At 34.1% G+C, this 23,864-nt stretch overlaps 1 protein-coding gene across 1 annotated transcript in view; it reads left to right on the forward strand.

Moving 5' to 3' along the window:
* The first annotated feature begins 11,928 nt into the window (after positions 1-11,928).
* Positions 11,929-23,864, forward strand: part of LOC145254653 (cap-specific mRNA (nucleoside-2'-O-)-methyltransferase 2-like) — a 50,841-nt gene continuing 38,905 nt past the window's right edge. The window contains exons 1-3 of the mRNA XM_080113296.1: positions 11,929-12,035; positions 19,639-20,073; positions 22,627-22,832. Of these exons, the coding sequence (XP_079969422.1) occupies positions 19,644-20,073; positions 22,627-22,832 (636 nt within the window). The 5' untranslated portion in view covers positions 11,929-12,035; positions 19,639-19,643. The remainder of the gene's footprint in view (positions 12,036-19,638; positions 20,074-22,626; positions 22,833-23,864) is intronic.

Genomic DNA, 23,864 nt, shown 5'->3' on the forward strand with positions numbered 1-23,864 from the left:
CAATCTTCCTGATTTGAACATCTTGTAAAACATCACCGTTGAACATCATACGGTCTTTACTTTTCTAGTGACACAATAATAAGACACACACACACACACACACACACACACACACACACTGTTTATATGCTCATATCCAAACTTTGTTAATTTGGAAAAAATAAATATTTATTTCCAAAACTAATTCTGCGTTGCACTGTTTACTTAAACTTACAAATTCCAATTTCAACGTTAATTACAGGGTTGCACGATAAAATTGTCGCTCTAAAGAAAACAACACTACAACTTTATTTTTATTTATTTTTTTTTTTACAAGGTGGTCACCACTTATCAAGGCCCGGAAGCCACTCAGGGATAAGGGTTATTGCATGTACAGTAAGTTAGTGTGGATATTTAATAAAGTGTCTACTTAAAGGGGTGGGTTCATCAGGAATTTGTTTATGTTGAACTTGAAGACATCCAGATTGTAGTCAGGTGGGAAGCAGGCAGACGGAACAGAGTTCCACAGGCGTGCAGTTCTAAGAAAGAAGCTTTGTTCATGGAATCCACGTTTTGATTTAGGCACAGATAAAGAGTGGGGAAATTTTTGACAGTGGTTTCAGCTAGACGGGTGTTTTTCATAAAAGATTGGCGAGGGGGGAACAGAGATTGGTGCTCAGACGAGCACCTGCCATGGAAATAACGATAAAACAAAGATAGGCTCGCAATGTCTCTTCTGTAGGAGAGAGGTTGCAGGGAAGAGAAAAGGCCATCCCCCACTAAGCCACGAAGTCTATTTTGTACTCTGTCAAGGCAGGATAGGCTGTTTTTAGAAGCTCCTGCCCAGATATGGCAGCAGTATTCCATCCTTAGACGTACTTGGCTTTTATATAGATAGAGAATTGCATCAGTAGTGAGATATCTTCTGGAGCGGTAGAAGGATCCCACCATCTTTCCAGCGACCTTGGCAACAGACTTGATGTACGTGTTCCATTTCAGATCAGTTGTAAAGGACAAGCCCAGAAGCTTGTCAAAACATGGGGCTTCTCCTAGACGAGAGCCGTCCATTTCAATTGATACCAGATGAGGATCAGAGCGTTGATGATATAAGGATAGGAGTTTGGTTTTAGATGCATTAAAGGTAACCAGCCACGTCTTCCCCCACTGAACCATGCGCTCGAGATCAAAGGAGAGAGAATCAGAGAGAACTTTGTCATCTACAGCCTTTGATGTGTTGTTGTAGATGGTCGTGTCATCAGCATAGATGTCAACGAATGATTTAAGTATGTATTTAGAGAGATCATTGATGTACATCAGGAAGAGAGTTGGGCCCAGGATGGATCCCTGAGGGACTCCAGCATTAATACTGCAGGCCTCTGATTTTTGTCCATCGACCACTACTCTTATGAGCCTATCATCGTCTGTCTTATTTGAGTGGGTCAGCCATTCCACGTTATGGACGTTGAAGTCACCACAGATGTGAATGTTAGCCGAGAGATGTACGGACAGGATGTGGTCTATTTTCTCAGACATACTCTTAAAGATAGTAACTCCGCTGTTATGGGGTCGATATAGGGCAAATGTAAATGCAGTGATGTAAGCAAGTGCAACTCAGAAGCACATATCAGGTAAATTAGGATCTTCTTTAGAGATATCCCTGCCACACGGGAAGACATCTTTAATGTGTGCACATATTCCATGCCCATGGCGGTTTTGGGCATCAGATTTAGATGTTAAGTTAGAGTATCCGTTAATTATGAATTCATCTAGGGAAGTGGTCGGCCCTATTCCAGTTTTGCTTAGAAAGAATATGTCTGGTTTCGTTTCCTGTAATTGGGTTTTAACCACTGGAAAGTTGGAATGTAGACCCCTGATGTTGGAGAAGGAGACATTGTAGTAGGAGTCTACATTGGAAGATGGGGTTCTAGGTTTATTCGAGTTATTTTCTGGTGATATTTCATGTTGAGGTTTTGGGATTTGTGGAACAGGTCGGCATACTTGGTTAGAGCAGGATAGAGACGGAAAGTAAGAGAGAAAAGGACAGGAATTTTTTTTATGTAGTGCATGATAAAGTAAAGCCGTAACAATTACCCACTAGTATGGCATCGAGAGGCCCCACCAGAGACTACTGCATGGTCCAGAATCCATTCACCAAACGGCAATATAGCAGCCCCAGTACTTTGCACCTGCTGATAGGACAGCCTCCTTAGTGGTTAATCCAAGGTTTGGGTCCCTGATTATCAGGTGGATAACATCAGTCCAGACGAAACGTTTACCTCCAGCACCCTTACTAGTGACATGGCCACAATAATAGATATAGAGACAGAAAAATTTCCGACATCTCAGACTACTGTTCATCAAGTACTACCGACCGGGAAAGCAGCTTTTTCTTCACCCTTTGTCAGAAAAATCACTCATTTGAATAAGGACTGAGGGACAAAAAAGCAGAAGTGAGAGTTACTGGAGCTGCCGAAAACACATCCACTGCATTCTCTACTCTCCATTAAAAAAAAGGAGGAATAATTACGAGGGACTTATTAATATCTACTTAGTAGAAGTCCGGAGCTCAATAATAAATTCAGGTCGCTGTTTGAAGATAATCTCCCCTCTCATATTAATGTGGGGATGTTTTTGGCATTATCTATCTCGAGTTTGAATCATTCGAGCTCCACCTTATAATTAAAATCCAATAATGAACTTTTATCAATTTGTGAATCAGCTTTATTTTGTAATTTACATTTGAGTTTAGATAATAGTTCAAGGTTCTCGTTTTCATGGGTGACTTTTTTTCTTTTCGTTTTACATGTAACAAAACGATATTGGTTAATAGCATATTTGACACAGAAAGATTTCAGAACAAAAAATAAAAAATGCAAGACAAGATAGATAAAATTAAGTTACAGATTTTTAAGTCAAAGCTACAATAAGAAAACAGTTAGCGGTAATTAGTACAAAATAGATTTCAAAAAGTTAGATAGAAACATTTTTAACCTTAGCTTAAGAGTCTGGAAAATGCGAGCTACCCTTCTTCAGGTCATATCAGAAATGGGAATCTAGCAGAATTCTAGGTACATAAAGATATCGTGGATGTTGTGTGTATATGTTGGGGAGGGGGTAATGCGTTTATTTGATTTTTTTGTGTTTCTTTGTCTATTTTTATTTTTATTTTTATTATTATTTGCTTCATGTATCGGGTTTGAATCTTAGAGCTTCACCTTATAATTAAAATCCAATAATGAACATTTATCAATTTGTGAAGTCGGCTTAATTTTGTAATTTACATTTGAGTTTAGATAATAGTTCAAGGTTTGAAATTGGAATGTTCTCGAGAACAAAAAAAAATCAAGACAAGATAGGTGAAATTAAGTTACAGGTTTTTAAGTCAAAGCTACAATAAGAAAACAGCTAGCAGTAATTAGCACAAAATAGATTTCAAAAACTTACAAACATTTTTTAACCTTAGCTCAAGAGTCTGGAAAATACGACCTACCCTTCTTCAGGTCATATCGGAAATGGGAAGTTAGCAGAATTCTGGGTACATAAAGATATGGTGGACGTTGTGTGTGCATGCTTTGGAGGGGGGGGGGCGGGGTAATGCTTTTATTTAATTTCTTTATCTTTATTTCTTTGTCTATTTTTATTTTTAGCTTTATCTATCGGGTTTTAATCTTCGAGCTTCACCTTATAATTAAAATCCAATAATGAACTTTTATCAATTTGTGAAGTTGGCTTAATTTTGTAATTTACATTGGAGTTTAGATAATAGGTCAAGGTTTTAATTTGGGAGGTTCTCGTTTTCGTTGGTGACATTTTTTTTCTTTTCGTTTTACATGTAACAAGACAATATTGGTTAATAGCATATTTGACAAAAAAGATTTCAGAACAAAAAAGGAAAAAAAAAGCAATACATGATAGGTAAAAAAAGCTTTTATTAAAAAAAACAATTTAGGTAACGTGACTATGTAGTGGAGCTGACATCTATTCAATGTAGTCGCCTTCAACCTAAATCAACACTTTGATATCTGGAACTGGGAGCATGCCTTTTCCACAAGCACCAGAGGGAGCTTTGTGAATACTCGGCAGATGACAGCAATCAGGCTGGCTTTGGTGTTGTGGAAGTCATTTTGGTGAGGTTTTCAACATATACCAGACAAGTAGTCCAGTGGGTTCACATAGACGGAGAAGGAGTGAGGGGCAATGAGAGAAGGGTACAAAGTCATTGCACCCATTTGAAGCCAAACCTAGATCTCTTTTGATTTGTGGGCCAGCGCCAAGTCCAACTGCCACACCCAGGATCTGCCAGCGGCCACCTGATTGCATCAGGGGATCACTACACTCTTCAGCACATCCAGGTACACTTTGGTGTTGATTTTCAAGCTGATTTTGAAGATGTGAGGTGGCATGATGTGGCCCTTACTTAAAACCATGCCAAAGCATAATCATGGCCGGAAAGTTTGTTTCCATCACACTGTTATTCGTGGCAATCGTCAATGCATTATGAGGGTGCTGGCAATGGTCCTGTTGTCATAACTTGGATCAGTAGAGAGCATGAGTTGTACAGCGGAACATCTCTGATCTCACTTATTAAACATTGTCTCACTTTCAGACCTGATAGAAGGCTCCTATCGCTTTTGGGATTTGTACACACCTTGCCAACTAGTAGATAGCCTGCAATAAAAAAAGAAAACCGATTTTCATTAAATTGAATTGGAATCATAGTCTTTTTCTATGGCGACAATTTTATCATCTCACCCTGTATTTTTTAATGTGTCAAACATAAGATATTATTTTAGTCCAGTAAGTTTTAAGAGACCAAGCGCTGACATTTGATTCTGCTATGAGTTAAAAGGGTTCTCTTAAGGATATTGCCAATTTTAGTACTACTATTTGTACTTCCATAAAATTTGGTCTTTCCGGGATTGTATCTAAGTACTTTATTAGAATTGAAAATTTGACGATTAAAAAACCAGACAAGTGCAGAATATATATTCTTTTATAAATATATTTATTTATTAAAATAAATATATTTATTTATTTAAATAAATATATTTATAAAAAAAGAATTGCACTTGTCTGTCTTTTAAACCATTAGATTTTACATTCCAATATGATATTTTTAAACAGTGGATTTTTTTAATAATTTTTTTAAAATTATTATTTTACTTTATTAGATCTTTTTCCATTTGCCTCTCCCGTAACAGATATAATGTTTATTTCTTTCAGGGACCATATTGCTTTTAAGTCATTCTTGAGGACTATTGAGGTTTGGTTATTTTTTCTCATGATGAGGCCCTCACTTGAATGGTGGTGACTATGTAGAAAAATAAATTCTGGAGCACAAAAGACTCTTGTTTTAGTTGTACCACTCTCGTTTTCATAGCTCTTCAACTTTTTGTGTTAAAACAAATAGGAGGTTTTACTTTTGGAATGCCCATTGTATGACAAAGCACGTTCCAGATGCCCATGCACAGTAATCGTTCATCTCTGGCAAAAGTGCATTGAGAATGATGGAGACTAAGTAGAAAAATAAATACTGAAACACAAAAGGTCACTCATTTTAATGGTGCAACTCCCATTTTCGTAGCTCTACAATTTTCTGAATTAAAAACAAAAGAAGACTTTACTATAGGAATGACCCTTGTGGAACACTGCCACCTTTCCGGTTGATATTATACGTAAAGATTCATGTTCCCAGATGTTTAGATATCTTTCAAGCTGCATTTTTCCGTGTGATAATAGTGTAATGACTGTTAAAAGATATTAGGTGACTTGGACTTTCACTGGTTGAAGGATAGAATTTGCAATGCTTATTTATTTTATTATTTAATATTGTTATAGACTAGTCATTTTCTTAAATCTTTTTGTGAGTAAGCCCTGATCTTGTGTAATTATGATTATCTGTTCTTCATTAAATGAGAATAGTCATAGCACTTATTCTGAAGCCAAGCATGGGTCTCTTTGGACTTGTGGGCCAACGCCAAGTCCTACTGCCACACCAAGGGTCTGCTAGTGGCCACCTGATTGCACCAGAAGATCACCACACTCTTCAGCACATCCAGGTACATTTTGGTGTTAACTTTCAAGCCGACTTCAGACGATGTAAGGGTGATTGGTGTGGCTCTCACTTAAAACTACACCAAAAACCATAACTGTGGCCGAAAACTTTGTTTTCATCACCCTGGGCACGCCCTTGTCATTCGTAACAATCTAACAATGCGTTTTGAGGATGCTGGCAATGGCCCTGTTTTCATAAGTTGGATTGGTAGAGAGCATGCGTTGCACAGCAGTGCATCTCCGAACTTGCTCGTTGAACATTGTGCCATTTTAAGATATGATACAAGGCTACTATCGCTCTTGGGATTTGTACACAACTTTCCAACTAGTAGATGGTCTGCAACAAAAAAAGAAAACAAGTCTGCATCAAACGGAAATGGAATCCTGTCGTCTTTTCTATGGCAACAATGTTATCATTGCGCCCTGTACAGCTTCGTATGTGAAGTTAGCAATTTTTGTCTAGACATAATATAGGGTAGGGTATATTTTGCGATTATGAAGAATCCATGCAAAGTCTCTGTGCAGTTCTAAATCCTATGACTGATAAACTTAACCAAACATGGGTATGAGAGACTTGTTCACAACCTATAGTTGCAGTCAGTAGTGCAAGTAGACATGCACACATGAATTTAAGGAGTACGAGTAAATCCGTACTGTTAGGTGTACAGGTTTATTAAGGTTGCATATAATTTCAAAATTTCTACTCCCAGTAAGTTGCTGAATAGTCTACAACATGAGTATATGGAGTCTTATCTAATTCTGCAGTAAAAAGGAAAGATCAGCCACAGTAAGAGTTCCCAGTATGACTCTCGATAAGTAGGATAAAAATTAAGAAATATCTCTATATTAATACGATAATGTGTATGTTATTTTGTGTGTCATACTTACATCTTTTTTCTTCTGAGTGATTGTTGTTTAATTGTTATGATCTATTTCTTGTAATAAGTAATTTTACCAAGAATTCTTTCATAAGTTTTGGTTATGATTTCAAATATAGCTGATGTCATCTATTTTTTTATAAATAATTTTACCAAAACTTTTAGTTCTTCATAAGTTTTGGTTTTGGTTTCGATTATAGCTGAAGGAACTCAAATTATGTATATATATATATATATATATATATATATATATAGAGAGAGAGAGAGAGAGAGAGAGAGAGAGAGAGAGAGAGAGAGAGACAGACAGACAGACAGACAGACAGAGAGAGAGAGAGACAGAGACAAATAGATATAGATATTTTTTTCCTTCATAAGTTTTGGTTTCAGTTTCGATTCAACTAATGCATCCAAGTCATATGGATATGTCTTTATTTTTGTAATTACAACTTTATAATATATAAGAATCGACCAAAAATTGACTCTATAATAATATATGAAAGCTGCATTAATTAAAATATCATATTTAAGTGTATTTTATGACCAGGCGTCCCTGCTAGCTTAGATAAATACTTTTGTAGCTTTAACAAAGGAGCTACAATAATAACAGGGCATCTCCATTTATGCTGAACATCCGCAGAATGTCAACATCAATATATTACATATGAAAGAGACCACTGTGGAATGTCCACAGGTCTCACTATTTATACTTATTACCAAAGACATAAAAGAATTAAAAAGTTCAAAATTTCCGAAGACAAAATTATGAAAAGTGAGATGGTGAAATTCACTTGTACAAGTTACATCTCTGGAGACTAAAGGTTCAATCGTCAGTGTGGATGACCCAAAAATACAATTGTGAATTACTTAAAACTTCTCCCCAGTCATGGTTGATAGGATGAGAGCATGCTACGCCAGTGGATTAAATAAAGGGTTCCATTTGAAATTCCCAAGTTTGACAGAAAGTTTCCTGAGTTAAACAAAATACATTTAAAGAAAGTTGGAGGTTACATTGGCTAAAACGTTGTGCAAATAACACTCAAGGTAAAAACAGTAGTCCGAAAAATACAAATTAGAAGAATAATCAATCCTCATCTCCAAAGTTGTTAATGTTGCGGATATCAGTCTTTTCTATAAATAATATTGTGGCATGTGTTCTTCAGAATAGTTTGGTTTATTCCCTGCTTCTTTGTTTCAGCTCGTTTGACTCTTTGGTCTAGTGGTCTCCATCGATTCACTGTTTTAATACCTCATTGTAATGCAGCTTTCTATTCCAGTAGCTTCTTTCCAATAGCTTTGCACTTCCATTGTTTCTGTGAGCCTGTAAAGATGACAGTGTTGAGGGGAAATTAGTCCAATTGAAGGTTTATTCTGACCAGCTTTTTTGGAAATGAGATATTTTGTGTAATTTTTTTTTTTGGTATATCAGCACGCCAGGACGCCAGATTTCAATCCGCGATTTTGGTTTGTCAAAAAAGTACACCCAAAAAAACAATGTGAGATATTTTCTTTCACCTGTTTTTGCTTCAAGACAGTGGCAAAAAAATTAACAAAACAATTACAACAAAGCATACCTTTAAAATTCCATACAAATTTTATTCGTTCTTCGTTGCAAAAGAAGTAAATGCCTGATTTGCCTCTGAATAAAGTTGGTAACAACCTCGAAAGGTAATAATTCTTTTATCTTCATCAGCAACTGGTATTCGTATACAGTACTGTTCGAAGATCAGATTAATTACAGCCATTTGAAGGGGGTTGGTATAATGCCTTCTGGTAAAGGATTCAATTCTCGACTTGAGTCAACATTACAGAAGTTCAAAATGAATGTGCAGTTGAAGGAAAAGTAATTTATGATGATTCGATAATTCTGACCTTAAAAAAGTCTCTAAGAGACATATATAATAACTAGCCTGGGTGCCCGGCATTGCTCAGGTGTTTGGAGGTGTGTGTTGAGCAAAAAAAAAAAGTGTTAGTAAGCAGGCAAGCTTGAACCCATGACACGAAAGCGGAAAAGAAAGTGAAAGAAAATCTAACGTCTTACCACTACGTTCGGAATGTTAAAATTAGGCAAAGTCAATCCAACCGATACAATGACTTGCAAAAATACCTTGCAAAAAATTGACGTCTTCTTGTAGAAAACTGCCCAGTTGAGGGTGGAGGAATTAATATTTTTGGCCAACCTTTTGATATTTATTGTCCAAGACGTCGAGCTTTAAAATGATACCGATCTCGTGAAAATCCATCGCCTCTGTTGAAAGTTTTAGGCATACATACATGATGATTGCAACGTCTCTTCTCAGACGAGTGGCACTCCCTCAGACACTGAAAGTTCATGAGCCCGAAAAATGACATATGGTCCTGCCATCGAATTCACATGCTCAAGCAGACATGACACTAAAGACGGTCATTGTTATACATACATATATATTCACGCACGCATACATACATATGTACACATAACACACACATATATACATGCGTACATACACAATACACAATATGCACACATACATATGCATACACACACACATGCAAACATAAACAAGACAGTCATTGGTATACATACATATAAATATATACATGCATACATACATGCATACATGTCTATAAGCATACGCTCATATACAGTGATGATCATATTTATTGGCACGGTAAAATAAAAGTTAAATTTTGTCTAATAAATTCTAAAAAAAGGGATTAAATTAAAGAAAATAACAAAGTATATTATGTATTTTTAACTGGCCTTTCCGATGCAGCAATCGGATTTTAGAAAAAATAAATAACAAAGGAACAACAAACATAATTGCAAAAAACCCTTGTTCAAAATTATTGGCACGGCTTTGTTTTTCTTTTAGTATCAGTATAATATCAATCAATTTCCGATTTACGTGCTTTCTGAACTTTTTTATAGCCATATTATGCTTGTTTAACGCTAATTCAGTGAATAATTTTTTTCAGATAATTTTTAGATAGCGATTTATTTAAACTATTATAAGTGACTAAATTATAATTTTCAATCGCCATGGTTAAAACTAAGGAACACAGCGAAGACGTCAGGAAGCTTGTTGTAGCATGCCATACCAATGGGGGGGGGGGCTATGATAAGATTTCAAAGAAGCTAAACCTTCCCAAATCCACTGTTAGAGCCATAATAAACAAGTTCAAATCGCAAGGCCACGTTATGAGTTTAGAGGGTAGAGGGAGAAAAAGGATTCTTTCCCCAAGAGATGAACGGAAAATTGTTCGACAAGTAAAACAAAACCCAAGGATCTCTGTTGGGGAGATTGTTGATGAACAGAGCACCTCTGGAGTGAATGTATCTCGACATACAGTTGGTAGAGTTTTGAAGAGAGCTGGTTTAAAAGCATGTCGTCCGAGAAAGACTCTCTTATTGAAGCCTATGCACCTGAAAGCAAGGCTAGCCTTTGCAAAACGTCATATTGATAAAGATGTTGCATTCTGGAAACGTGTTCTATGGACTGACGAAACGAAAATAGAGTTATTTGGCCATAATAAAGTGTCTTATATTTACAGAAAATCTGGCGAAGCTTTCCTGCCTAAGAACACCATACCCACAGTGAAGCACGGTGGAGGCAGTTTAATGTTTTGGGGATCCTTTGCTGCCTCTGGACCAGGGCGACTTGTTAAGGTCACAGGTAGCATAAAAAAGGAAGATTATGTTAAAACCTGAAAGACTCTGCTAAAGAGCTCTCACTTGGTCGTCGTTAGTGGTTCATGCAAGATAATGACCCAAAGCATTCGGCTAAACTGACTAAGAAATGGCTTGAGGACAATCATATTAATGTTTTGGAGTGGCCATCACAAAGCCCAGACCTTAATCCAATTGAAAATTTATGGAGAACATTAAAATTGAGGGTAATGCAAAGGAAGCCTAAGAATCTTATTCAATTGGAGGATTATTGTCAGGAAGAGTGGGCTAAAATTACTACTGAAGAGTGCAACAACTTGGTTGTAAACTATGAAAAGCGACTGAGGAAGGTAATCAAGGCCAAAGGCTATACAATTGATTATTAAATAAATCGTGCCAATAATTTTGAACAAGGGTTTTTTGCAATTATGTTTGTTGTTCCTTTGTTATTTATTTTTTCTAAAATCCGATTGCTGCATCGGAAAAGCCAGTTAAAAATACATAATATACTTTGTTATTTTCTTTAATTTAATCCCTTTTTTAGAATTTATTAGACAAAATTTAACTTTTATTTTACCGTGCCAATAAATATGATCATCACTGTATACCCATATACATACACAATGCATAATACACAACCATACATATACATACTCACATTCATACATACATATATGCATACACATATACATCCACATATACAAATACATGCACACATATATTTACACATACATATACGTACACATATGCACATATATATACATACACTTAGCTACATATACATACACATCCATATATATGCATTCATACACATACACACATACATGCACACATACACATACATATACATACACACATGCATACATACACATACATGCATATACACACATACATGCATACAAACATATATAAATGTATATATGTACACACACAAACATATATACACATAGACACATATACATACATATACACATAGATATAAATACATATAAACTCACATGTACATATATAAATATACACACACGCATACATATATAAATATACATACACATATACATACATAGATACATATAATGATGGCAGATTAATTGTTGCATAAAATGTATTTTATTCAATTTTTTCTACGTGAGAAAAAAAAAATTGCTTGTTTTTATTTTTGTTATTTTAAATTTTTTTTCAAAATTGAAATTCCTTTTTGTCAGGTTTTATGGAAGCATAAAATGGTGTCATATTAACGTCACATTTTACAAATGTGACATAAATAATTTTATCGGTGCCGGAGGAAAGATTTATGGGTGCGGGAGAGGCTAAAATGTATGGGGTTTTTTTTTGCTGTTTTTTTTTTCTTTCTTTATTCTTTGTGGTGAAACACATCTTTATATTTCAATGGAAAGAATATAATTGGGTTATAGTTTTGGTTTTACACCGTAAGTAAGACGGTGACGACTGAAAAAGTATTACGAACTGACTTCGCTGAGGTAAATATTAGAATGTGTTTTCTTACTTTTTACTTGATTCGTTTACGAAATAACTTTGAATTCGTCGAAAAAAATAAAACGGTTCTAGTCAACTTATTGATCCGCGCTATATTTTAAATAGTATTTTAAAGTTTTATGATATCCGTTTTTATTAAATTGTAATTGGCCCTTCCATGTTAAAAATGAATGGCTTTCTAAATAATAACGTTATTATTTCAGCACGGATCAATAAGTGCACTGCACTAGTACCAAAAAAAAAAAAAAAAAAAAACTAGTACTTCTGCAGTTTAGTTCTATGTTTTAGATAGGATTTTCGCGTTAAATTCATTTTTACGGTATTGTTAGGTGAAAGTATGGTGCTTCTACAGTTTATCGCCGAAACTGGAGACGCCGTTTTATTTCGCGCACCTGTCGTTCAAATCCAACGGAGAAATCCGTATTATTTTAAATTGTGATCGAAGTAAGAAATAACAAAATATATATATAGTAATATTAATTACTTCCGGAAATGACTATGAAAAAAAGTAAACAAAGTGAAAGAGAACATATAGCCGTAATTGTTTAATTGGAAATGTTTCGATTTAATTGATGAAAACGGGAAAGATTTTCATGAAACGTATATATATATATTTATTTATTAAAAACAGAGGTACTAGTGCAGTGCAGTGCGCTCATTGATCCGTGCTGAAATAATAACGTTATTTAAAAAGCTATTCTTAACATGGGGAGAGGAGGGTGTTTTGTACCTATTCTATACTTCAACCTTACAATTGAATAAAAAAAAAAAACACATAAAACTTTAATTAAACTTGGAAATACGATTTAAAAAATAGCGCGGATCAATAAGTGCACTGCAGCCACTGCACTAGTACTACTAGCACCAAAATGGAAAATGAAAATGACATATTCATAATTGTCTAAACTGGGCGAGCACGAGCGCCATTTGAAAACATTTACTGTATAAAAATTTATCAAAATATAATTGTAAAAACATTTATTGAAAAGTTGGCGTAAGAAAATATAATTTTAATAAAACAATTTTGTAATGAAAGCAACATTGGATTTTAAATTTTTTTTTTTTTTTTTTTTTTTTTTTTTCGAACAAATAATTTTAATGAAACTTTTTTTTATTTTTACTTAAATTAAAACAACTTTGAAGGGTCAACAACAAATTAATTTAAATGAAACCTAGTTTAATTTTTGTTATTTATTTCATGCTTCGGTCAGATACCGATTTCTCCCTTGGATTTTAACGACAGGTGCGCGAAATAAAATGGCGTTTCCAGTCTCGGCGATAAAGTGTAGAAGTACCGAAAGGACAGAATATTTAACAAGCCTACCCCATCCCCATATTCAAATAGGTTTCTAAGTAGCATTATTAGGTACAGTTTAATCAAGACATTCAGAAATGAAAATATCGAAAAAAGGTTATATTGTATGTATTTGTTATAGAACGAAGTTCTCCGAAAAAATTTACTTTCATGAAGTAGTTTTCTTTGGTTTTTTTTTTTTGTTTTTTTGTTTGTTTTTTTTTTTTTTTTTACAGCGAAAAAACAATTTGTTATGATGCCGAACAAAAGGTTCGATTTTTAGGAAGAAAAGCTCGTATTAAAGATGGGGAGGGGGTGTCGGCGCTTTAAATTGAGTTATCTCCCTGTGGCGTGTTAAAAAAATTCCATAATGGCTGACTTTAACACGCTATCATAAAAACGTGTTTTTCCACTGTAAAAAAAAAAAAAAAAAAAAAACTACTCGATCAAATTAAATGAAATTTTTTTTCGGGGATCTTCAGTCCAAAACGGATACGTACAATATAACCTTTCTTCGATATTTTCATTTTTGAATGTCTTTATTAAACAACATATTTTTTTTTTTTTAAATCGATCTGTCGACTGTATCTTAACAAGCACCTTAAATTCATATCATTTCTTTATTAAATTGTTAGGTGAAAGTACAGAATGGTTACAAAAAGCCCTTCCCAGCCGTCCATGTTAAGAATGTCTTTGTAAATAACGTTATTATTTCAGCCCTGTATTATGCATAAGTACCTCGAAAACTTAGGTTAACACGCACACAAACATAGAAGTATTGATTTTTAAAAAATGTTATATATATATATTGATTGGGTAGTTTTAGAGTGAAACGATAAAATTGTCACCCTAAAGAAAACAACACTACAGTTTTATTTTAAAGCTTTTACTGAAAAAATCGATTCAAGTAACTTGATTATGTAATAGAACTGACATCTCTTCAATGAAGCTTTTAGCCTCAATTACTGCCTTGATATGCGGCTGAAACTAGAAGCATGCCTTTTCTACAAACGTTGGCAGGAGCTCGGCGGATGGTGGCGACCAGGCTGGCTTTGGTGTTGTGGGAGGTCATGTTGGTGATGTTCTCAATGTATGACCAAATAAAGTAGTCCAGCGGATTCAGGTCGAGAGAGGAGAAAGGGGCAGTGAGAGAAAGTTACAAAATCGTAGTACTCTTGAAACCAAGCCTAGTTCTCTTTGAACTTGTGAGCCAGCGCTGTCCTGCTGCCACACCCAGCGTCTGCCAGTGGCCACCTGATTGCACCACAGGGATCACCACTCTTCAACACATCCTGACACTTTGGTGTTGCCTTTCAAGCTGACTTCAAAGATGTGAGGTGACATGGTGTGACCCTCATTTGAAACCACACCAAAGACCATAACCGTGGTCAGAAACTTTGTTTTCATCACTCTCCTCCCTGTTATTCGTGGCAATCCAGCAATGGTTCCGGCTTTTGTGCACCTGGTCCTGGCAGAAGTTCTTTTCGTTTGAAAAGAACAAGAGAATGTTTGGCTTCTTGGGATGCTTCTGTTTGTTGCACAACCTGACAGACTTGATTAGCCTAAGGTTCTTTGTCTTTTCGGTCAAGATCTGGCTTGTCTGGTACCTGCAGAACCTACATTTCAAGTCCTCCCTCACACATGCATTCATAGTTGTTTGTGAGACACCTAAATCTCTGGCAGTCTGCTAAATAGGCTACTAGGGAATTTCATCAATGATTGCCTGGTCCTTTTTGATGAACTCCTTCGTCTGGATCTTTCTGGAGGTGTCATCGGCTTTGAGCTTCCATTCCACCACCTCCAAAGGGTCGTCTGATACATTGAGCTGTGCCTTGAAGTGTTGAACCGTTCAGATTTGCATTTTGAGGGTGCTGGTAATGGTCCTTTTGTCATAACTTGGATCGGTAGAGAGCATCTCTGATCTCGCTCATTAAACATTGTGTCACTTTCAGACATAATAGAAGGCTCCTATCGCTCTTGGGATTTGTACACAACTGGCCAACTAGTAGATGGTCTGCAACAAAAAAAGAAAACTGGTTTTAATTAAATGAAAACGAAATCCTGTCAGCTTTTCTAAGGCGACAAGTTTATCATTCCACCCTGTATTAATGAAAAAAGGAGTGGGGAGAAATAAGTATACAACAAATAACTGTTATCAAACTATAGAAATTCTTTTAAGAAGTATGGCATGGTTTGCTTGAAGCAAATAATAATAGGTATTTTGAAGGCTTACAATGCAAGAATAAACAGTCATTATGAGCAAATAAATGATAAATAATTGAATATTTTTTAATTTATTTATATTTATTTATTTATTTATTTATATACCTGAATTTTCCAACTGTGGATTGTACTTATTCCAAAGGTCCTTTCAGGTAATAACCTATCATTAGTGGAGAAACAAATCCTCTCTCTAGGCTGTAAATTGTAAACAATTTACAGCCTAGAGAGAGGATTTGTTTTAGAAAATTTTTAATTCAAACTTTTTTTTTTTTTTTTTTTACAATAAAATACATCTTATTCCACTTGCCCACACAAAAATGTGAGTTTACTTTTTAAGGTGATTACATATAAACTGGCTGAAGATAGATATGACATTAATTTTCGAGACTCATAACAAAAAATACAAGTAAAAACTAGTAAAATTAAATTAATTCATCATAATTTGTACTCTAAATGAGATAATTTTTTTTTTTTATATATTATTTTATTTCAGTTTATATGTAGTTTAGCCTTTTTTTTTTTTTAAATAAGTCTGTAAAAAAAATAACGAAATTGATTAATTTGATTTTTGAGAGAATTCTAAAAAATCACCTGGTTTTCATTGTTTACGTCAAAATATGTAGAAATTCGGTTCTAATTTTCCCCGCATGTTTTTCAGGATAGATAACAATTTTGCCGAAGCTTAAAAAATAGCTAGCACAAAAAAAAAAATAAATAAATTAAGGAAGTTACTAATTGAACAATCAATCTCGGTCCAAGTGTGGTTACCAATCAGTTTTTATTTTTTATTATCGTTTAACCCAGAAATTTGTGAAGCAGGCCTTGGCAAAATTGCTGTTAATCTTAAAAATCACACTGGCTTGGCTAAATAACAGTAACGCTAACATATGCATAGATATTAAACTTTAGAATCAGTAAACACATGCAAAAATTATATTTTTCTCTTGCTAACTACAAGTAAGGCTTCCTATTTTTAACTCAAAAGCTAGAATATTGATGAGCTATGAAGACTGGAGTGGCATCATAAAACGAGTGAGCTTTTATGCTCCAGAATTTATTTTATTACATCATCATCATTCTCGATGCACTTTTGCCTCTTTTGATGTCTCGATCTAAAAAGTCTACAGCATACTTTGTCGCTCACATCTCTCTCACTACTCTGAAATTGACAAACTCATCTCCAAACTGTGTAAGCATTTAACAGGCGCCGATGAATGTTGATCGGTTCAATTTTTCTGCATGTTGGAATTCAATGATGCATCTATGCTTCTGAGGCACATGCGTTACAGGAATTGTGTTTTTTAGCTCCATCAAGACACAGATGAAGACCTTTATTTGCTCCAGATATGACGGTAAATTGTTCAACTTGGCACAATCGAGAGCAAACACAAAGACTCAAAATGAGCTGATAACAAAACTATTTGCAGATGACACAGCCTTGATGGCACACAGCGAGTACCAAATCCTAAACATGGTAAACTCATTTTGTAGAAAATTGGTCTTCAGGTAAATGCAGGGAAAGCTGAGGTAATATACCAACCATCACTTAACAATATACACCCACGACATCCATCAATCATGATAAATGTGTTAGAGAATGGATAGAGAGAGAGAGAGAGAGGAAGAGGTGAGTTATAGTGTAGACACGTTGGCCGGAAGTAAAAGATCAGCTGATTTGATTGCGTGTGAGTCATGTGATCAGGTTAGCTGAATCGTTGAGATTTGATTTGGACTCGGAAGACAACGGACGGCTTCCCGTTGTCTCCTCCTCTTCACTGGAGAGGGAGGGGGGACGAACGAAGAAGAACCCACACAGGCCGATTTCACTTTCCAACTTCTGCAGGACATCTGGAGAAAGTGAAATAAAAACTATAGAACTAATTCCTTGTCTTGGAGTGATTGAATCTTCATCCAAAAACAAGTATCAAGTCTCCCTCCAGGACGAGAAATTCCAGATGGACAACATCGAAGAAGCAGAGGTAGGTTCTGAAAATACATGTCACTCGCACACGATTCCCTTTATGATACAACATAAATATATAATATAACACGTCATCTCTTTTAATCCATTATTAGAGATGACGCAACAACACTCAACCCTTTATTATAGAGCAACAACGTAACAAACGGTGAGGAATTAAAAATGGTACTAGACTTTAAGAACCTGGGAAGTACACTGACTGTCAATGGCCGTGCAGACAAGGAGATAAGCTGCCACATCTAGAGTGCGTGTGCTTCATTCAGAAAACTAGAAAAACGATTATGGTTAAGGAACAGCATTAGACTAGAAACAAAATCCAAAGTGTATCAAGCAGTGGTATTACATGGTCTACTATATTCAGTAGAAACCTACACACTGTACAGGGACCCACATAAAGAGGTTGGAAGTAATACAACCGCGCCATCTAAGAAAAATTATAAGAATGATCTTATACAAAATGTTGAAGTACTCAACAGAGCCAACATGAACAGCATAGAATACATACTCACTACTGCATTCATTTGATGGATTGGATGTGTGACCAGAATGGAAAAGTTACCCAAAATCCTATTGTATGGCGAATTGGAAAATGGGTACAGAAATATTAGTGGGCAGATACTCCACTACAAGGGTGTGATAAAGTGTCACCTAAAGGCAATTATATGAACACTAAAAATTGGCAAGAACTAGTAGCAGACCATAGGCAAAAATAAAGGTTAAGTTTGTACAAAAACATTAGCAAAGGCACAACCCTGGTAACTACCCATGCACGATTTGTGTGGAAACTTTCTATACTGAGTGTGGCATGCTGCAACACCATAGGATAAAGCACAGATACCCTGACTATTCATCTTCAGCTATGAAGGACTACGTAGTGATGATGATGCATTTTTAGTTTGACACTGTCAATATCAGCAACAGAGACGTGAAACTTTCAGATCATGAATGCATGAATTCAGTCAATTTGCAAACCCCTTTGATCCATTCAGGCAGAATATTAAAAAAACAGGAGGCATTACTTTTGTATATGTCTTACCAGCAGCAATTTTATAACCTTTTTTAATCCTTGAATATCTTATGCTTTATCAAATTGTCTGCTTATAACTCAACACTTTCTTTTTCTGCACATCATCAACCCAACTAATCAGATCTCTCGTTCAGAAAGTATCTCATTCCTGACGCAGTCGTCTACCTGTATAAGAGCCAAATGTATCCTAAGATGAAGTACTATTGCCACATCTGGGAAGGAGCTGCTCAGAGCACCTTTTCCTGCCTTAAGGTCGAGAACCAGCCTCGAAATTTGGTGGGAGATGTCCTTTTCTCCTCCGTGCTATTTTTCTCATAGAATAGTTATGAGTCTATCTCTGCTCTATTATTATTTTCAGCAGGTGGTTGGTTGAGCTTCAATCTATGGTGACTTCCCCCACTCCAAAAAAAGAAACAGTCACAGCAAACACTTGTCAGCAATTTCTCTTACTCTCCATCCGTGCCTAAAGCTAAACAAAAATTCCATGAGCAAAGCTTTTTTTATTAGCACTAACCATCTATGGAACACAATACTGCAGAGGCTGCATCCCAGCTGACTATAATGTGGTAATTTTCAAGTCAAATGTAGACAAATTCTTGTTGGGATGTCCTCAAATAATTAATTTCTACCTAATTTCCACCACCACTGATCATCGGTGTTGGCACTCATTAACCTTTATCCTCGAATGGCTTCTAAGTCTTGATAAGTGGTGGCTCCTAGTTTTACAAACATGTCACACCAGACACAGGACAATTTTTGTTTTTTTGTTTGTTTCTTGTTTTGTTTTGTTTCTTGTTTTGTTTTGTTTCTTGTTTTGTTTTGTTTCTTGTTTTGTTTTGTTTCTTGTTTTGTTTTGTTTCTTTTTTTATATTTGCATCTTAAATGTGGTTTCAAAGGAATTATGTCATTTTTTTTTTCTTTTTCCAAATTTCAAATTTCTTTTAAAAATGTTTGCCAATTTTAATCTTTAAGAATAAGTTTCATTCTGATAGAGTAGCAGAGACACCTGGAGTTGCCCGGGAATGAATCATCGTTGACCAAAATATGTCCTTTTACTTTCAGACCTAATGAATCTGACAAAAGCAGATAAAAATGATATCCACCAAGTTTTTGAAAAGAAGTTCTTGTATCCGTCGGAGGATGATACAACATGGCCATGGCCTACTCTCGCTACTTCGACTCAGGAGAACAACTGGAATGATGAAGCATTCTCTCGGCTTAGAGATCAGCTGAATGTTTGCAAAGATAGTCTCAGTGACAAGGACATCAAGGCCTGGCATGCCCATACAACAGTCACTAACCTTGCTGGTTCCGTTTGTTCAACTCTTCGCTCAAATTTTAAACCTGAGTTATGTACCCAGGCCTGGTGTAAGTTTTTCGAAGTTCTCTGGTCATACCACATCGTTCCTCTTGATGACCCCGAGTTGTTCACTGTCCACCTTTGTGAGGCCCCAGGGGCTTTTATCACCTGTCTCAATCATTACTTAGCAAATACAGGTAAGATTTTTTTGATTTTGTTTTTATGTAAAATGATTGATGCTGCTTTGACTGGATTATCTACAAAGAAAAAAAAAAATAGAGCTGACAAATGACATGAATAATTAGTAGAAATAAGACATAGTCTATTATGACATCTCAATGTAAACCTGTGTTTCAACACTGCCAGATTTTAACAAATTTCTAAATATTTATGAAAATGTTTTGGAATTTTCAAATATGTATGCAATAAGTATGTGCAAAATGAATGGCTGATCTACAAAATGTATAAACATTTTTGATTCCTTAACAATTCATTCAGGAAATCAAACGATTTTAATTAAATTTTCAGTATTAATTAACGATCACAGAATATAATGAATCCATTATTTTTATTTAATTTTTTAAAATTTTAGTGAAAATGTATTTTATGTAAACCAGAAACATTTTTCTTCAAGTTTTAAGTACAATAGAACCCCGGGATATGGCATTAAAAATTAGTAGCAAAATACAGATTACCTAATTTAAAGAATATTTTTTATAATCTTCAAAAATGCAGGAATTAAGGTATGAGAATATTTAAATTTCTCTATAAATTTAAAGATAAAATTTAATTTTCAAATTTTCGGCTTCTATAGAAAATTTGAGTGTCACTTTTTTATTTGTTTCGATGTAGTAATAGCCAATTTCTGTTACTAAACTTGTTTTATTTTTTTTTTTTTTTTTATTAATTCAGTATCTAAAGACTTCACTAATTATCTTTGAAATAGTTTCATAAATTTAATATTTATCTTTCAAAGGATTTTTACGAGTTTATTTAATTTTCAAATTTGCCTAAATTTCTGAATTTTTGGATCCGCTATAAAAATAATTTGGATTATAATTTTTTATTTTCATGTGTAAAAATGCATTTTTTTCTTTTAGAGATTAACTTTAGTGTTTATTCTTTTAAACGCAATGAAAAAAATAATCGAAAAGTTATAAACATTCATAAGCCAGTTTTCAAAATCATGGGCTGGATCAGTTTCCACCATTAAATTGCACTTACCAAATATACAAACGTTTTGGAATTTCCAAAAAGTTTTCATAAATATTAGAAAATTATTAATTTCCCCTAAAATTTAAAACTATTGCTGTTATAAACTACTTGCTTATTTTTCTTCGCTCCTATCAGACACTAAACTTTAACTAACTTCCTGACTATTTTAGCTTCTAATTCTCAATTAAATTAATTTGACTTTAAACTCAAAACATAATTTTTATAAGAGCATTTTTATTTAGCTATCCCAAAATTATTTTATGTCTACAGCTTATAGTAAGTTTGCTTCTTTGTTTAAGTAGATTTCTTGATTCTTTAATTTTTAGTTTTACGTTCAGATATATTTATCAACAAAAACCTAACTAAAGATTTCCCACTGAACACTTATATTAAAAATTGTATTCTGAAAGAAATTATTGAAAGTTATCCAAGAGTTTACATTAATTCTTAAGCAAAGCTTCTAAAAATAAATATATACATTTCTGTGTACCAGATTCACTCCTAAACTGGTAATTATGAATTTTGGCACACAGCTGTCAAGCATAAAGGGTTGTAAGGTTGACTATATTTAGTTTAATTAAGTTTAATGCAAAAAGAGTATTAGAAGCCTTAGTGACCTGATTTTTATTAACTTTTAACAGTAGATATTAGATATCAATTAATTCCAAAGATTTCAGTTTCTTTGGAATATTTTAAAGGATTTTTAGAAGGCATAATATGGGCAGAAATGTTCATTTTTAAATTCAAATAGTTTGCAATTTGCATTGAGTTTCGTTTCAATTTCTTAAGATGCCTTAAGTCTTAGGCATTTTCTAGAATTAAAATCATGATTGATTTCGATCAAAATTGGAATAAGGATTCTAGCCATAAGATTTAGTATCCTTATATTTTGATTTTAATATTTGCAAATGGGCATAAAAGTGGTGCAAAATTGGATGCTTGTTAAGATAGTCGACAAATCGATTTTTTAAAATGTGTTATTTTAAGAAAAAACAGTATTACATACTTAATTGTCTTGCTGAAAATAGTAATATATCCAAAAATGACGAAAGTTCATCTAATAGAAACATATTTAAGAGTATTTTTTATGGAAAATTAGGTAAAATTGCATTTTGCTTAAATGTTATAAAGTAGACAGTAAGAGTGTACATGCAGGGGACATAACCTGGAGTGAATATTTACGATTACTTGTTCACGGTTGTAGTATTTGTTGTCCATAGCAATAGACTTTTTTTTTCTTTTTTCTACTGAAAACGCAATTACAGTTGTTCTACTCAATGAATTTTCATAATTTTTGGATATATTACTATTTTCTACATGACAATTAAGCAGATAATTTTTGCTTAAAACGACATATTAAAAAAATCGATTTTTGTTTACTCTATCTAACAAGCACTCAAAATTGTCTAAGAAAATTAATTTTACCCATTCTGGGACGAGTATAATTCCAGTTTTGTATAAAACGCTTCAACACTTTAAAAAAAAAAATTTTTTTTTTTTTCTGATTGTTACAATGAAAAAGTATTTTCTTCAAGCTTTTACCGGTAAATGGCGATGGGTCGGCACAACATTGAATCCTTATTACGAAGGAAACGATTTAGCCCAGATGATTGTTGATGATCGTCTCATTCGGAACACGTTGCCAAACTGGTTCTTTGGAGATGGAACTGGAAACATTATGGACAATAACAATTTCCAAGAATTCCTGCAAGTCATCAAATCCAAAGGGTCTGTGAAATTGGTAAGCATTTAATTTTTAGCATTATTGATTGCACAAATGAAAAAAAAAAAAAATTGTCACTCAGGGATGGGAGTTCTCTACTTTTTATCAGAATTCTGCCATTTTTTTTTTTTTTTTTTATATTCTGACAAAAAAATATGGTTATAATCAGCTAACGTACTTCCTAACTTCCGGCGTAGCGCTACTGGAAGTCGTGACAAGGCAAATCAGTTCCTTCACTTTTATTGTTCTTCAGTATTTCTATTGTGAAGAGATTTATTAAAAAATATACAATAAAAATGAACAAAATTATAAAAATAAAAATGAACAAAATTATAAAAAGATAAAAATAACACAATTAGTCTTTATTTGCACTTTTAATAACAAAATTAAAAACGTTTTTATTTTATTTGAAATTTTATAAGAAATATGTTTATGAAATTATAAGTTTTTTATTTGAATTTATCAAAATAACAAAATTTCAAACGTCATAAAAAATATTCAATACACAATATTTCCGAAATAGTTTTAAAAGATTTTTAAGTGTTTTTAATAAAAAGCGAATTTAAATTAATATATATATATATGATGGAAATAGTATTCCGACAAAATAGAGAAATAAAAAGGAACAAACCGTATTATGTGTTCATCAACGTTTCGTCTTTATTTCGAGACTTCCTTTGGATGAATCCAGAGGTAGTCTCGAAATAAAGACGAAACGTTGATGAACACATAATACGGTTTGTTCCTTTTTATTTCTCTCTCTCTCTCTCTCTCTCTCTCTCTCTCTCTATATATATATATATATATATATATATATATATATATATATATATATATATATATATATATAAATGGCAAAACAGGTGCAAGAGTTTTTATATGTCCAAGAAAGGCTTTTTTCACCGGGGTTCTCTCATTGGGTTACTATCACTTAGAACTTATGTACGAATTGCAAACGTGCATCGCGGCTAGATTTATTTACGTTGACTTTTACAAAATTATTGCGATTTCGGCATCTCACGTGTTGATTCGGCTTTTTTGTATAAAAGC

Source organism: Euprymna scolopes, chromosome 30 (assembly GCF_053919585.1).
Source record: "Euprymna scolopes isolate OS-2025 chromosome 30, ASM5391958v1, whole genome shotgun sequence".
NCBI classification, from domain to species: Eukaryota; Metazoa; Mollusca; class Cephalopoda; order Sepiida; family Sepiolidae; genus Euprymna; species Euprymna scolopes.